We start from the raw sequence: 16,641 nt of genomic DNA, 5'->3' as shown, positions 1-16,641 counted from the left end.
CATGTTACAGGGCTGCTGGTGTATAGTGAGCCTATAGCTTATACATGTTACAGACCCGCTGGTGTATAGTGAGCCTATAACTTATACATGTTACAGAGCCGCTGGTGTATAGCGAGCCTATAGCTTATACATGTTACAGAGCTGCTGGTGTATAGCGAGCCTATAACTTATACATGTTACAGAGCCGCTGGTGTGTAGTGATCCCATAGCTTATACATGTTACAGAGCTGCTGGTGTATAGCGAGCCTATAGCTTATACATGTTACAGGGCCGCTGGTGTATAGTGAGCCTATAGCTTATACATGTTACAGAGCCGCTGGTGTGTAGCAAGCCTATAGCTTATACATGTTACCGAGCCGCTGGTGTATAGTGAGCCTATAGCTTATACATGTTACAGAGCTGCTGGTGTATAGTGATCCTATAGCTTATACATGTTACAGAACCGCGAGTGTATAGTGATCCTATAGCTTATACATGTTACAGAGCCGCTGGTGTATAGTGAGCCTATAGCTTATACATGTTACAGAGCCGCTGGTGTATAGTGAGCCTATAGCTTATACATGTTACAGAGCCGCTGGTGTATAGTGATCCTATAGCTTATACATGTTACAGAGCCGCTGGTGTGTAGTGAGCCTATAGCTTATACATGTTACAGAGCCGCTGGTGTATAGTGATCCTATAGCTTATACATGTTACAGAGCCGCTGGTGTATAGTGATCCCATAGCTTATACATGTTACAGAGCTGCTGGTGTATAGCGAGCCTATAGCTTATACATGTTACAGGGCCGCTGGTGTATAGTGAGCCTATAGCTTATACATGTTACAGAGCCGCTGGTGTGTAGCAAGCCTATAGCTTATACATGTTACAGAGCTGCTGGTGTATAGCGAGCCTATAGCTTATACATGTTACAGAGCCGATGGTGTATAGCAAGCCTATAGCTTATACATGTTACAGAGCTGCTGGTGTATAGTGAGCCTATAGCTTATACATGTTACAGAGCCGCTGGTGTGTAGTGATCCTATAGCTTATACATGTTACAGAGCAGCTGGTGTATAGCGAGCCTATAGCTTATACATGTTACAGAGCCGCTGGTGTATAGCGAGCCTATAGCTTATACATGTTACAGAGCCGCTGGTGTGTAGTGATCCTATAGCCTATACATGTTACAGAGCTGGTGGTGTATAGCGAGCCTATAGCTTATACATGTTACAGAACCGCTGGTGTGTAGCAAGCCTATAGCTTATACATGTTACAGAGCTGCTGGTGTATAGCGAGCCTATAGCTTATACATGTTACAGAGCCGATGGTGTATAGCAAGCCTATAGCTTATACATGTTACAGAGCCGATGGTGTATAGCAAGCCTATAGCTTATACATGTTACAGAGCTGCTGGTGTATAGCGAGCCTATAGCTTATACATGTTACAGAGCCGATGGTGTATAGCAAGCCTATAGCTTATACATGTTACAGAGCCGCTGGTGTATAGCAAGCCTATAGCTTATACATGTTACAGAGCCGATGGTGTATAGCAAGCCTATAGCTTATACATGTTACAGGGCCGCTGGTGTATAGTGATCCTATAGCTTATACATGTTACAGAGCCGCTGGTGTATAGCGAGCCTATAGCTTATACATGTTACAGAGCCACATTAACCCCACATGCAGACAGCCTGTTTTGTACTGTTGGTCCTCCTCAGTGCATGGCAGGGATCGATATTGCTCCTATAGTAAAGAACGATTGTATAGCAGTGCTCACCTCCAACTCATGTCTGACGATATCCAGCGAGTCATTAGAGAAGTAGACTTCCTCAATGCTGTTGATGAGCTCCTGTTCAGCTTCGGGATCGATAGCCTGCTCTCTCAGCTCCCGCTGCTCCTCCTGTGGCAGAGAAGAAGTTGTATTAGGAACAGCGGCCAAGATCTGGGGACATAGAGGAGGAAGCCGACATCCTGGCATTTGTAAGGAGGAACCGCACCCTCTCCCTCACCCCCCCCCCCTTCTCTCCTTCTGTGACAGATCACCAGCAGACAGAGGAGGAGGAGCCTCCTGTAGGGGAGTGTCTCCTGTGACAGATCGGCAACAGACACTGAGGAGGAGTTGCCTGCGGGGAGGGGGGAGTGTCATGGAAGAGGGAGTGTCGTGAAGGGGGGGGGGGGGGGGGTCATGACAGGTTGACCTCACTTCACCCATTTTCTCCTTCTGTGACAGATCGGCAGCCGACACTGAGGAGGAGGAGCCTGCGGAGAGGGGGGGGGGTCATGAAAGGGGGAGTGTCATGAAGGGGGGAGGGTGAGAGTAAGAGATATAAGGGGGGGGGGGGAAGAGTCAGTAAGGATATAAAGTATGTGAGCAGATTCCATAGAGACACATTGCCCCTAGTGGCTGCACTCAGTATTACATGATTTCTCATTTCTCTAGTCAGTAAGGATATACAGTATGTGAGCAGCTTCCATAGAGACACACTGCCCCTAGTGGCTGCACTCAGTATTACATTATTCTTCATTTCTCTAGTCAGTAAGGATATACAGTATGTGAGCAGCTTCCATAGAGACACATTGCCCCTAGTGGCTGCACTCAGTATTACATGATTTCTCATTTCTCTAGTCAGTAAGGATATACAGTATGTGAGCAGCTTCCATAGAGACACACTGCCCCCTAGTGGCTGCACTCAGTATTACATGATTTCTCATTTCTGTAGTCAGTAAGGATATACAGTATGTGAGCAGCTTCCATAGAGACACACTGCCCCCTAGTGGCTGCACTCAGTATTACATGATTTCTCATTTCTGTAGTCAGTAAGGATATACAGTATGTGAGCAGCTTCCATAGAGACACACTGCCCCCTAGTGGCTGCACTCAGTATTACATTATTCCTCATTTCTGTAGTCAGTAAGGATATACAGTATGTGAGCAGCTTCCATAGAGACACACTGCCCCCTAGTGGCTGCAATCAGTATTACATGATTTCTCATTTCTCTAGTCAGTAAGGATATACAGTATGTGAGCAGCTTCCATAGAGACACACTGCCCCCTAGTGGCTGCACTCAGTATTACATGATTTCTCATTTCTCTAGTCAGTAAGGATATACAGTATGTGAGCAGCTTCCATAGAGACACACTGCCCCCTAGTGGCTGCACTCAGTATTACATGATTTCTCATTTCTCTAGTCAGTAAGGATATACAGTATGTGAGCAGCTTCCATAGAGACACACTGCCCCCTAGTGGCTGCACTCAGTATTACATTATTCTTCATTTCTCTAGTCAGTAAGGATATACAGTATGTGAGCAGCTTCCATAGAGACACACTGCCCCCTAGTGGCTGCACTCAGTATTACATGATTTCTCATTTCTGTAGTCAGTAAGGATATACAGTATGTGAGCAGCTTCCATAGAGACACACTGCCCCCTAGTGGCTGCACTCAGTATTACATGATTTCTCATTTCTCTAGTCAGTAAGGATATACAGTATGTGAGCAGCTTCCATAGAGACACATTGCCCCTAGTGGCTGCACTCAGTATTACATGATTTCTCATTTCTCTAGTCAGTAAGGATATACAGTATGTGAGCAGCTTCCATAGAGACACACTGCCCCCTAGTGGCTGCACTCAGTATTACATGATTTCTCATTTCTCTAGTCAGTAAGGATATAAAGTATGTGAGCAGCTTCCATAGAGACACACTGCCCCTAGTGGCTGCACTCAGTATTACATGATTTCTCATTTCTGTAGTCAGTAAGGATATACAGTATGTGAGCAGCTTCCATAGAGACACACTGCCCCCTAGTGGCTGCACTCAGTATTACATGATTTCTCATTTCTGTAGTCAGTAAGGATATACAGTATGTGAGCAGCTTCCATAGAGACACATTGCCCCTAGTGGCTGCACTCAGTATTACATGATTTCTCATTTCTCTAGTCAGTAAGGATATAAAGTATGTGAGCAGCTTCCATAGAGACACACTGCCCCCTAGTGGCTGCACTCAGTATTACATGATTTCTCATTTCTGTAGTCAGTAAGGATATACAGTATGTGAGCAGCTTCCATAGAGACACACTGCCCCTAGTGGCTGCACTCAGCATTACATGATTTCTCATTTCTGTAGTCAGTAAGGATATACAGTATGTGAGCAGCTTCCATAGACACACTGCCCTCTAGTGGCTGCACTCAGTATTACATGATTTCTCATTTCTGTAGTCAGTAAGGATATACAGTATGTGAGCAGCTTCCATAGAGACACATTGCCCCTAGTGGCTGCACTCAGTATTACATGATTTCTCATTTCTGTAGTCAGTAAGGATATAAAGTATTTGAGCAGCTTCCATAGAGACACACTGCCCCCTAGTGGCTGCACTCAGTATTACATGATTTCTCATTTCTCTAGTCAGTAAGGATATACAGTATGTGAGCAGCTTCCATAGAGACACACTGCCCCCTAGTGGCTGCACTCAGTATTACATGACTTCTCATTTCTGTAGTCAGTAAGGATATAAAGTATGTGAGCAGCTTCCATAGAGACACATTGCCCCCTAGTGGCTGCACTCAGTATTACATTATTCCTCATTTCTGTAGTCAGTAAGGATATACAGTATGTGAGCAGCTTCCATAGAGACACACTGCCCCCTAGTGGCTGCACTCAGTATTACATGATTTCTCATTTCTGTAGTCAGTAAGGATATACAGTATGTGAGCAGCTTCCATAGAGACACACTGCCCCCTAGTGGCTGCACTCAGTATTACATTATTCTTCATTTCTCTAGTCAGTAAGGATATACAGTATGTGAGCAGCTTCCATAGAGACACATTGCCCCCTAGTGGCTGCACTCAGTATTACATGATTTCTCATTTCTGTAGTCAGTAAAGATATACAGTATGTGAGCAGCTTACATAGAGACACACTGCCCCCTAGTGGCTGCACTCAGTATTACATGATTTCTCATTTCTGTAGTCAGTAAGGATATAAAGTATGTGAGCAGCTTCCATAGAGACACATTGCCCCCTAGTGGCTGCACTCAGTATTACATTATTCCTCATTTCTGTAGTCAGTAAGGATATACAGTATGTGAGCAGCTTCCATAGAGACACACTGCCCCCTAGTGGCTGCACTCAGTATTACATGATTTCTCATTTCTGTAGTCAGTAAGGATATACAGTATGTGAGCAGCTTCCATAGAGACACACTGCCCCCTAGTGGCTGCACTCAGTATTACATTATTCTTCATTTCTCTAGTCAGTAAGGATATACAGTATGTGAGCAGCTTCCATAGAGACACATTGCCCCCTAGTGGCTGCACTCAGTATTACATGATTTCTCATTTCTGTAGTCAGTAAGGATATACAGTATGTGAGCAGCTTCCATAGAGACACACTGCCCCCTAGTGGCTGCACTCAGTATTACATGATTTCTCATTTCTCTAGTCAGTAAGGATATACAGTATGTGAGCAGCTTCCATAGAGACACACTGCCCCCTAGTGGCTGCACTCAGTATTACATGATTTCTCATTTCTCTAGTCAGTAAGGATATACAGTATGTGAGCAGCTTCCATAGAGACACACTGCCCCCTAGTGGCTGCACTCAGTATTACATGATTTCTCATTTCTGTAGTCAGTAAGGATATACAGTATGTGAGCAGCTTCCATAGAGACACACTGCCCCCTAGTGGCTGCACTCAGTATTACATGATTTCTCATTTCTGTAGTCAGTAAGGATATAAAGTATGTGAGCAGCTTCCATAGAGACACACTGCCCCCTAGTGGCTGCACTCAGTATTACATGATTTCTCATTTATCTAGTCAGTAAGGATATAAAGTATGTGAGCAGCTTCCATAGAGACACACTGCCCCCTAGTGGCTGCACTTAGTATTACATGATTTCTCATTTCTCTAGTCAGTAAGGATATACAGTATGTGAGCAGCTTCCATTGAGACACACTGCCCCCTAGTGGCTGCACTCAGTATTACATGATTTCTCATTTCTGTAGTCAGTAAAGATATACAGTATGTGAGCAGCTTCCATAGAGACACACTGCCCCCTAGTGGCTGCACTCAGTATTACATGATTTCTCATTTCTGTAGTCAGTAAGGATATACAGTATGTGAGCAGCTTCCATAGAGACACACTGCCCCCTAGTGGCTGCACTCAGTATTACATGATTTCTCATTTCTGTAGTCAGTAAAGAAATACAGTATGTGAGCAGCTTCCATAGAGACACACTGCCCCCTAGTGGCTGCACTCAGTATTACATGATTTCTCATTTCTGTAGTCAGTAAAGATATACAGTATGTGAGCAGCTTCCATAGAGACACACTGCCCCCTAGTGGCTGCACTCAGTATTACATTATTCTTCATTTCTCTAGTCAGTAAGGATATACAGTATGTGAGCAGCTTCCATAGAGACACATTGCCCCCTAGTGGCTGCACTCAGTATTACATGATTTCTCATTTCTGTAGTCAGTAAGGATATAAAGTATGTGAGCAGCTTCCATAGAGACACATTGCCCCTAGTGGCTGCACTCAGTATTACATGATTTCTCATTTCTCTAGTCAGTAAGGATATACAGTATGTGAGCAGCTTCCATAGAGACACACTGCCCCCTAGTGGCTGCACTCAGTATTACATTCTTCATTTCTCTAGTCAGTAAGGATATACAGTATGTGAGCAGCTTCCATAGAGACACACTGCCCCCTAGTGGCTGCACTCAGTATTACATGATTTCTCATTTCTGTAGTCAGTAAGGATATAAAGTATGTGAGCAGCTTCCATAGAGACACATTGCCCCTAGTGGCTGCACTCAGTATTACATGATTTCTCATTTCTGTAGTCAGTAAGGATATAAAGTATGTGAGCAGCTTCCATAGAGACACATTGCCCCTAGTGGCTGCACTCAGTATTACATGATTTCTCATTTCTGTAGTCAGTAAGGATATACAGTATGTGAGCAGCTTCCATAGAGACACACTGCCCCCTAGTGGCTGCACTCAGTATTACATTCTTCATTTCTCTAGTCAGTAAGGATATACAGTATGTGAGCAGCTTCCATAGAGACACACTGCCCCCTAGTGGCTGCACTCAGTATTACATGATTTCTCATTTCTGTAGTCAGTAAGGATATAAAGTATGTGAGCAGCTTCCATAGAGACACACTGCCCCCTAGTGGCTGTACTCAGTATTACATGATTTCTCATTTCTGTAGTCAGTAAGGATATACAGTATGTGAGCAGCTTCCATAGAGACACACTGCCCCTAGTGGCTGCACTTAGTATTACATGATTTCTCATTTCTGTAGTCAGTAAGGATATAAAGTATGTGAGCAGCTTCCATAGAGACACACTGCCCCCTAGTGGCTGCACTCAGTATTACATTATTCTTCATTTCTCTAGTCAGTAAGGATATACAGTATGTGAGCAGCTTCCATAGAGACACACTGCCCCCTAGTGGCTGCACTCAGTATTACATGATTTCTCATTTCTGTAGTCAGTAAGGATATACAGTATGTGAGCAGCTTCCATAGAGACACACTGCCCCCTAGTGGCTGCACTCAGTATTACATGATTTCTCATTTCTGTAGTCAGTAAGGATATAAAGTATGTGAGCAGCTTCCATAGAGACACATTGCCCCTAGTGGCTGCACTCAGTATTACATGATTTCTCATTTCTGTAGTCAGTAAGGATATAAAGTATGTGAGCAGCTTCCATAGAGACACATTGCCCCCTAGTAGCTGCACTCAGTATTACATTATTCTTCATTTCTCTAGTCAGTAAGGATATACAGTATGTGAGCAGCTTCCATAGAGACACATTGCCCCCTAGTGGCTGCACTCAGTATTACATGATTTCTCATTTCTGTAGTCAGTAAGGATATAAAGTATGTGAGCAGCTTCCATAGAGACACATTGCCCCTAGTGGCTGCACTCACTATTACATGATTTCTCATTTCTCTAGTCAGTAAAGATATACAGTATGTGAGCAGCTTCCATAGAGACACACTGCCCCCTAGTGGCTGCACTCAGTATTACATGATTTCTCATTTCTCTAGTCAGTAAGGATATACAGTATGTGAGCAGCTTCCATAGAGACACACTGCCCCTAGTGGCTGCACTCAGTATTACATTATTCCTCATTTCTGTAGTCAGTAAGGATATACAGTATGTGAGCAGCTTCCATAGAGACACATTGCCCCTAGTGGCTGCACTCAGTATTACATGATTTCTCATTTCTGTAGTCAGTAAGGATATACAGTATGTGAGCAGCTTCCATAGAGACACACTGCCCCCTAGTGGCTGCACTCAGTATTACATGATTTCTCATTTCTCTAGTCAGTAAGGATATACAGTATGTGAGCAGCTTCCATAGAGACACACTACCCCCTAGTGGCTGCACTCAGTATTACATGATTTCTCATTTCTGTAGTCAGTAAAGATATACAGTATGTGAGCAGCTTTCATAGGAGACACACTGCCCCCTAGTGGCTGCACTCAGTATTACATGATTTCTCATTTCTGTAGTCAGTAAGGATATAAAGTATGTGAGCAGCTTCCATAGAGACACACTGCCCCCTAGTGGCTGCACTCAGTATTACATGATTTCTCATTTCTCTAGTCAGTAAGGATATAAAGTATGTGAGCAGCTTCCATAGAGACACACTGCCCCCTAGTGGCTGCACTCAGTATTACACGATTTCTCATTTCTGTAGTCAGTAAGGATATAAAGTATGTGAGCAGCTTCCATAGAGACACACTGCCCCCTAGTGGCTGCACTCAGTATTACATTATTCCTCATTTCTGTAGTCAGTAAGGATATACAGTATGTGAGCAGCTTCCATAGAGACACACTGCCCCCTAGTGGCTGCACTCAGTATTACATGATTTCTCATTTCTCTAGTCAGTAAGGATATACAGTATGTGAGCAGCTTCCATAGAGACGCACTGCCCCCTAGTGGCTGCACTCAGTATTACATGATTTCTCATTTCTGTAGTCAGTAAAGATATACAGTATGTGAGCAGCTTCCATAGAGACACACTGCCCCCTAGTGGCTGCACTCAGTATTACATGATTTATCATTTCTGTAGTCAGTAAGGATATACAGTATGTGAGCAGCTTCCATAGAGACACACTGCCCCCTAGTGGCTGCACTCAGTATTACATGATTTCTCATTTCTGTAGTCAGTAAAGATATACAGTATGTGAGCAGCTTCCATAGAGACACACTGCCCCCTAGTGGCTGCACTCAGTATTACATGATTTCTCATTTCTGTAGTCAGTAAGGATATACAGTATGTGAGCAGCTTCCATAGAGACACATTGCCCCCTAGTGGCTGCACTCAGTATTACATGATTTCTCATTTCTCTAGTCAGTAAGGATATAAAGTATGTGAGCAGCTTCCATAGAGACACACTGCCCCCTAGTGGCTGCACTTAGTATTACATGATTTCTCATTTCTCTAGTCAGTAAGGATATACAGTATGTGAGCAGCTTCCATTGAGACACACTGCCCCCTAGTGGCTGCACTCAGTATTACATGATTTCTCATTTCTGTAGTCAGTAAAGATATACAGTATGTGAGCAGCTTCCATAGAGACACACTGCCCTCTAGTGGCTGCACTCAGTATTACATGATTTCTCATTTCTCTAGTCAGTAAGGATATACAGTATGTGAGCAGCTTCCATAGAGACACACTGCCCCTAGTGGCTGCACTCAGTATTACATGATTTCTCATTTCTGTAGTCAGTAAGGATATACAGTATGTGAGCAGCTTCCATAGAGACACATTGCCCCTAGTGGCTGCACTCAGTATTACATGATTTCTCATTTTTGTAGTCAGTAAGGATATACAGTATGTGAGCAGCTTCCATAGAGACACACTGCCCCCTAGTGGCTGCACTCAGTATTACATTATTCCTCATTTCTGTAGTCAGTAAGGATATACAGTATGTGAGCAGCTTCCATAGAGACACACTGCCCCCTAGTGGCTGCACTCAGTATTACATGATTTCTCATTTCTGTAGTCAGTAAGGATATACAGTATGTGAGCAGCTTCCATAGAGACACACTGCCCCCTAGTGGCTGCACTCAGTATTACATGATTTCTCATTTCTGTAGTCAGTAAGGATATACAGTATGTGAGCAGCTTCCATAGAGACACACTGCCCCCTAGTGGCTGCACTCAGTATTACATTATTCCTCATTTCTGTAGTCAGTAAGGATATACAGTATGTGAGCAGCTTCCATAGAGACACACTGCCCCCTAGTGGCTGCACTCAGTATTACATGATTTCTCATTTCTGTAGTCAGTAAGGATATACAGTATGTGAGCAGCTTCCATAGAGACACACTGCCCCCTAGTGGCTGCACTCAGTATTACATGATTTCTCATTTCTGTAGTCAGTAAGGATATAAAGTATGTGAGCAGCTTCCATAGAGACACACTGCCCCCTAGTGGCTGTACTCAGTATTACATGATTTCTCATTTCTGTAGTCAGTAAGGATATACAGTATGTGAGCAGCTTCCATAGAGACACACTGCCCCCTAGTGGCTGTACTCAGTCTCTGCTACATTATTTCTCAAGCGGTTGGACTGACTCGGCGGCTGCTGCTGCTGGGTATATCAGTGTGAGGGGTGGGGCTGGCTCTGCTGACCCCCCCCCCCCCCCCAAAAAAAAAGACTAAACTTTGGACCTCATAATCCATTCATAACTTTTAATATCAATGTTGAAATTGATCCAGAGGTTTGGTCAGACCACCACACCATCCACTTCTCCCTTAAAGAGACTCTGAAGCAACATTAAAAATGTCTTTTTACCCTATAATCAACATGGGCATGTTTGCCCCTGCTAAAACGCCGCTATCCCGTGGCAGAACGAGGGGTCTTTACCCCCCAAATCCCCCCCCCCCCCCCCCTGCAAAATCCACAACTTTCTTGGTGGTGGATTTTGCTGCTCATGGAGGCGGAGCTATAATGGCCGCAGTCCTGCCTCTCAGCGCATCTATCAGCCGGCGGATCTCCGCCTCTCCCCGCCCCTCTCAGCGAAGGAAGACTGAGAGGGACGGTGAGAGGCGGCAATCAGCGCTGATAGACACGCTCAGAGGCAGGGCTGCGGCCATTATAGCTCCCCAAGCAGGAAGCGCTCCCCGGACACCATGGAGGGGATTTGGGGGTAAAGACCCCTCGTTCTGCCGCGAGATAGCAGCGTTTTAGCTGGGGCAAACATGCCCATGTTTATTATAAGGTAAAAAGCTGTTTTTAATGTCGCTTCAGACTCTCTGTAAAGGAGACCTGTAGTGAGAGGGATATGGATTCTGCCATATTTATTTCCTGTTGAACAATACCAGTTGCCTGGCTGCCCTGCTGATCTATTTGGCTGCAGTAGTGTCTCACTCTCAACTGAAGCAAGCATGCAGCTTATTTTGTCAGATGTGCCAATGTCAGAAACCCCTGATCTGCTGCATGCTTGTTCAGGGGCTGTGGCTAAAAGTATTAGAGGTAGAGGACCAGCAGGGCAGCCAGGCAACTGGTATTGCTTGAATGGAAATAAATATGGCAGCCTCCATATACCTCTCCTTTCACTTGGTGTTTTATAGCTGCTGCTTTAAAGGACACCTGAAGTAACTAATATTGTTCCTGGAAAGGTTTGTCACCCCCACAGCTTCAGAACAACCTCAATCTTGGACTCACCAACTTAGGCCTTGGCTCCATAGTCCCTAAAGTGTACCTGAGTTGGCATGAGTGGGCCAATTTATACTTACCTGGGGTTTCCTCCAGCTCCATGAGGTCCCTCCACGTCCTCCCCAGCAGCTCCGTTCTCTCAGAAAACCTCCTGGTGATCACGCCAGTGGCACTCTCCTGCGCATGCGCGGCTCGGTCACGCATGCACCTCTGTTAGCGCTCTTGCACCCTGAAGCATTCTGCGTCTGCACAGTAATACTGCATAGACACAGAACGCTCCTGAGCATGGGAGCGCAACGAGGGCGCGTCGCCAAGTCTCACATGTGCTGGAGAGCACGACCGGCGGGAGTGCCCCGATTACCGGGAGGATGATTCCTGAGAGAACAGAGCACCAGACAGGACATAGAGGGACCCACACACCTCATGGGGCTGGAGAAAGCCCAGGTAAGTATACGTTGGCCACACAAGAGCCGGAACTCACGATGTCTCAGCTGTTTTTGACTCTATAGCTCCCTCACACATTAAACGTTCCGCACCCACACATCATCCTCGCTGGTTTGACAACTCTGTAAAGGAACTAAAGACAGAGGGGCACGACTGGACCGACAGTGACACAAACATCAGTCCCCTGACGACAAACTTTCCCTAACTGCTCACCTAAAAAATATCAAACACTGATCAACAAATAAGTCCTCATTCCTGTCTCATGAGATTACATATGCAGCCAACAGCTTGCCCAGCTTTCCGCACAGCTGACAATCTCTGCAGTCCACTGTGCCGGAAATCCAGCATCAGGACCTGTGCGAGAAATCTGCCCACTTCTCAAAGTGTCCTCCATAAGATCTGCCATTCAATTTACGGAAATCTATGCAGAGTCTTGTAATGGATGCAAAAATAGCTTACCACCATGGGCTGATTTCAAGGCAATCACTGAAGAAGGTCTCTTGCTTATGGCCCATACTCACGGGCTGCAAAAGTGGCCTGTCGCCAGCACACGTGAGCGTGTGGGCGACAGGCCGGCGACAGCTCCTCGCCAGGTCTCTCCGCGTACACACGCGGAAGAGAGACCAGTGGTGCCACGGAAGCTGTCTCCGACGTTCCTCCTCCCCCCCCCGCCGGAAGCTCCGTATTCCTCAATGGAGGTTGCTGTCGCTAGTCCGCATACTCACGCGGACTAGCGACAGTTGCAGCGGAGTTGCGGCGGCGACTGTCGCCAGGCGATTGAAACTTTCAATCGCCTGGCGACATCAGCGACAGTTCGGGGTGCGCGCTCGTGCGATGGCGCATACTCATGGGCGACAATTGTAGCCCGCGAGTATGGGCCATTAGTCTCTCAAACCTTGACCAGACTTCCTGCGATGTGGACCCTGGCCCAACTAAATGTATGTAGAAATGCCCTGAGCTATTTACAGTGATATTCCACAAAATAGTCAAATGTTCCTTCCAAAAAAGGAAGGTTTCTCACCTGTCCGAAAGAATCAATCATCTGACCGCTACTCAAAAAATGCTTGGTGGAATTTGCCTTCTTAAAACAGAAGGAAACTTGCAATATTTCAGCTATAAGTGAAAATGTGTGGTTACCCACAATGCACCACTACTGAATATGCAAATTATCCCTACTCACAAAACCATCCTTAGACCCAGAAGCTCTAAACAGCTACAGACCTGTCTCCAACCTCCCTTTTCTGGGGAAAGTTATTGAAAAGGCCGTCTACCTCCAACCTAAACAGACTCTGAAGGGAGATTAAAAATGGCTTTTAAGCTTATATTCCACATGGGCATGTTTGCCCCAGCTAAAACGCCGCTATCCCACGGCTGAACGAGGGGTCTTTACCCCCAAAATCCGCCCTGCAAAATCCACTACCAACTTGGTGGTGGATTTTGCTTCTCCTGGAGGCTGAGCTATGAGCCGTAGCTCTGCCTCCATGCCACGTCTATCAGCCGGCGGATCTCCGCCTCTCCCCGCCCCTCTCTGTGAAGCAAGACAGAGAGGGGCGGGGAGAGGCGGCGATCAGCGCTGATAGACGCGCTGAGAGGCAGAGCAACAGGGCTTAGCTCTGCTTATACAGGAAGCGCTCCCCGGAGGTAGCAGGGGGATTTGGGGGAAAAGACCCCTCGTTTTGCCGCGGGATAGCGGCGTTTTAGCTGGGGCAAACATGCCCCTGTTGAATAGAAGCTTAAAAGCGATTTTTAATCTCCCTTCAGACTCTCTTTAAAGCCAGAAACAGCATCCTTGACTCTCTTCACTCTGACTTCAGAAAACATCTCAGCTGTAAAACAGCCGTCACCCAGGTCTGCTGCGATCTGCCCATGGCAAGAGACAGGCCAATGTTCCATCCTGATTTTGCTGGACCTCTCAGCAGCTTCTGACACAGTTGATCAGGAAATATAGCTCAACAGGCTACAAGAGTACTGTGGCATAGATGGCATTGTTCTCCGGTGGTTCAACTCCTTACTGGCTGGCAGAACACAAAGGGTAGCCTTAGGGCCCTTCCTCTCCAACCCTGTACCACTAAAAGGTGGTGTACCTCATGGGGCGATACTATCCCCTTTACTGTTCACCATATACATGCTGCCACTTGGAGACATCATACAAAAACATGGCCTAACATATCACTGCTATGCTGAAGACACCCAGCTATATTTATCATTCAAACCTTGGTGTCACAGACCCTACTCCACAAATAAACGCATGCTTAGCTGAGCTTCAGGAGTGGATGAATAACTGGCTAAAACTAAATGCTGACAAAACTGAGGTTCTTGTTATCGGAGGTCAGAGTTCAACAGCAAAGCAGCTCCAGACCCAGCCAACACCAATAAGGAAAGGAAGCTAAGACTGTGTGTGCAGCACCACTAAGGATAGGAAGCTCAGACCTGACCAGCTCAGACTGTGTGCAGCACCACTAAGGATAGGAAGCTCAGACCTGAGCAGCTCAGACTGTGTGTGCAGCACCACTAAGGATAGGAAGCTCAGACCTGACCAGCTCAGACTGTGTGCAGCACCACTAAGGATAGGAAGCTCAGACCTGATCAGCTCAGACTGTGTGCAGCATCACTAAGGATAGGAAGCTCAGACCTGAACAGCTCAGACTGTGCGCAGCACCACTAAGGATAGGAAGCTCAGACCTGAACAGCTCAGACTGTGTGCAGCACCACTAAGGATAGGGAGCTCAGACCTGATCAGCTCAGACTGTGTGCAGCATCACTAAGGATAGGAAGCTCAGACCTGACCAGCTCAGACTGTGTGCAGCACCACTAAGGATAGGAAGCTCAGACCTGACCAGCTCAGACTGTGTGCAGCACCACTAAGGATAGGGAGCTCAGACCTGAACAGCTCAGACTGTGTGTGCAGCACCACTAAGGATAGGGAGCTCAGACCTGTACAGCTCAGACTGTGCGCAGCACCACTAAGGATAGGGAGCTCAGACCTGAACAGCTCAGACTGTGTGCAGCACCACTAAGGATAGGAAGCTCAGACCTGACCAGCTCAGACTGTGTGTGCAGCACCACTAAGGATAGGAAGCTCAGACCTGACCAGCTCAGACTGTGTGCAGCACCACTAAGGATAGGAAGCTCAGACCTGACCAGCTCAGACTGTGTGCAGCACCACTAAGGATAGGAAGCTCAGACCTAACCAGCTCAGACTGTGTGCAGCACCACTAAGGATAGGGAGCTCAGACCTGACCAGCTCAGACTGTGTGCAGCACCACTAAGGATAGGAAGCTCAGACCTGACCAGCTCAGACTGTGTGCAGCACTACTAAGGATAGGAAGCTCAGACCTGACCAGCTCAGACTGTGTGCAGCACCACTAAGGATAGGAAGCTCAGACCTGAACAGCTCAGACTGTGTGCAGCACCACTAAGGATAGGAAGCTCAGACCTGAACAGCTCATGCTGTGTGCAGCACTACTAAGGATAGGAAGCTCAGACCTGAACAGCTCAGACTGTGTGTGCAGCACCACTAAGGATAGGAAGCTCAGACCTGACCAGCTCAGACTGTGTGCAGCACCACTAAGGATAGGAAGCTCAGACCTGACCAGCTCAGACTGTGTGTGCAGCACCACTAAGGATAGGAAGCTCAGACCTGACCAGCTCAGACTGTGTGCAGCACCACTAAGGATAGGAAGCTCAGACCTGACCAGCTCAGACTGTGTGTGCAGCACCACTAAGGATAGGAAGCTCAGACCTGACCAGCTCAGACTGTGTGCAGCACCACTAAGGATAGGGAGCTCAGACCTGACCAGCTCAGACTGTGTGCAGCACCACTAAGGACAGGAAGCTCAGACCTGAACAGCTCAGACTGTGTGTGCAGCACTAAGGATAGGAAGCTCAGACCTGACCAGCTCAGACTGTGCCCAGCACCACTAAGGATAGGAAGCTCAGACCTGAACAGCTCAGACTGTGTGGGCAGCACCACTAAGGATAGGAAGCTCAGACCTGAGCAGCTCAGACTGTGTGCAGCACCACTAAGGATAGGGAGCTCAGACCTGACCAGCTCAGACTGTGTGTGCAGCACCACTAAGGATAGGAAGCTCAGACCTGACCAGCTCAGACTGTGTGCAGCACCACTAAGGATAGGAAGCTCAGACCTGACCAGCTCAGACTGTGTGTGCAGCACCACTAAGGATAGGAAGCTCAGACCTGACCAGCTCAGACTGTGTGCAGCACCACTAAGGATAGGGAGCTCAGACCTGAACAGCTCAGACTGTGTGTGCAGCACCACTAAGGATAGGAAGCTCCGGCCTGAACAGCTCAGACTGTGTGTGCAGCACCACTAAGGATAGGAAGCTCAGACCTGACCAGCTCAGACTGTGTGCAGCACCACTAAGGATAGGGAGCTCAGACCTGAACAGCTCAGACTGTGTGTGCAGCACCACTAAGGACAGGAAGCTCAGACCTGACCAGCTCAGACTGTGTGCAGCACCACTAAGGATAGGGAGCTCAGACCTGACCAGCTCAGACTGTGTGTGCA

General features: G+C 46.8%; 1 protein-coding gene across 2 annotated transcripts in view; it reads right to left on the bottom strand.

The window, feature by feature from the left end:
• The window catches only part of VPS50 (VPS50 subunit of EARP/GARPII complex), a 330,838-nt gene that overhangs the window by 266,098 nt on the left and 48,099 nt on the right, over positions 1-16,641 (bottom strand). For both annotated transcript variants that reach the window (XM_068238471.1, XM_068238472.1), the window contains exon 3: positions 1,759-1,881. In XM_068238471.1, coding sequence (XP_068094572.1) covers positions 1,759-1,881 — 123 coding nt within the window. The remainder of the gene's footprint in view (positions 1-1,758; positions 1,882-16,641) is intronic.

The sequence above is a fragment of the Hyperolius riggenbachi genome, chromosome 5, assembly GCF_040937935.1.
Source record: "Hyperolius riggenbachi isolate aHypRig1 chromosome 5, aHypRig1.pri, whole genome shotgun sequence".
Classification (NCBI taxonomy): Eukaryota; Metazoa; Chordata; class Amphibia; order Anura; family Hyperoliidae; genus Hyperolius; species Hyperolius riggenbachi.
The sequence above is the reverse complement of the archived record's forward strand: the minus strand, read 5'-3'. Positions and strand labels throughout refer to the sequence as shown.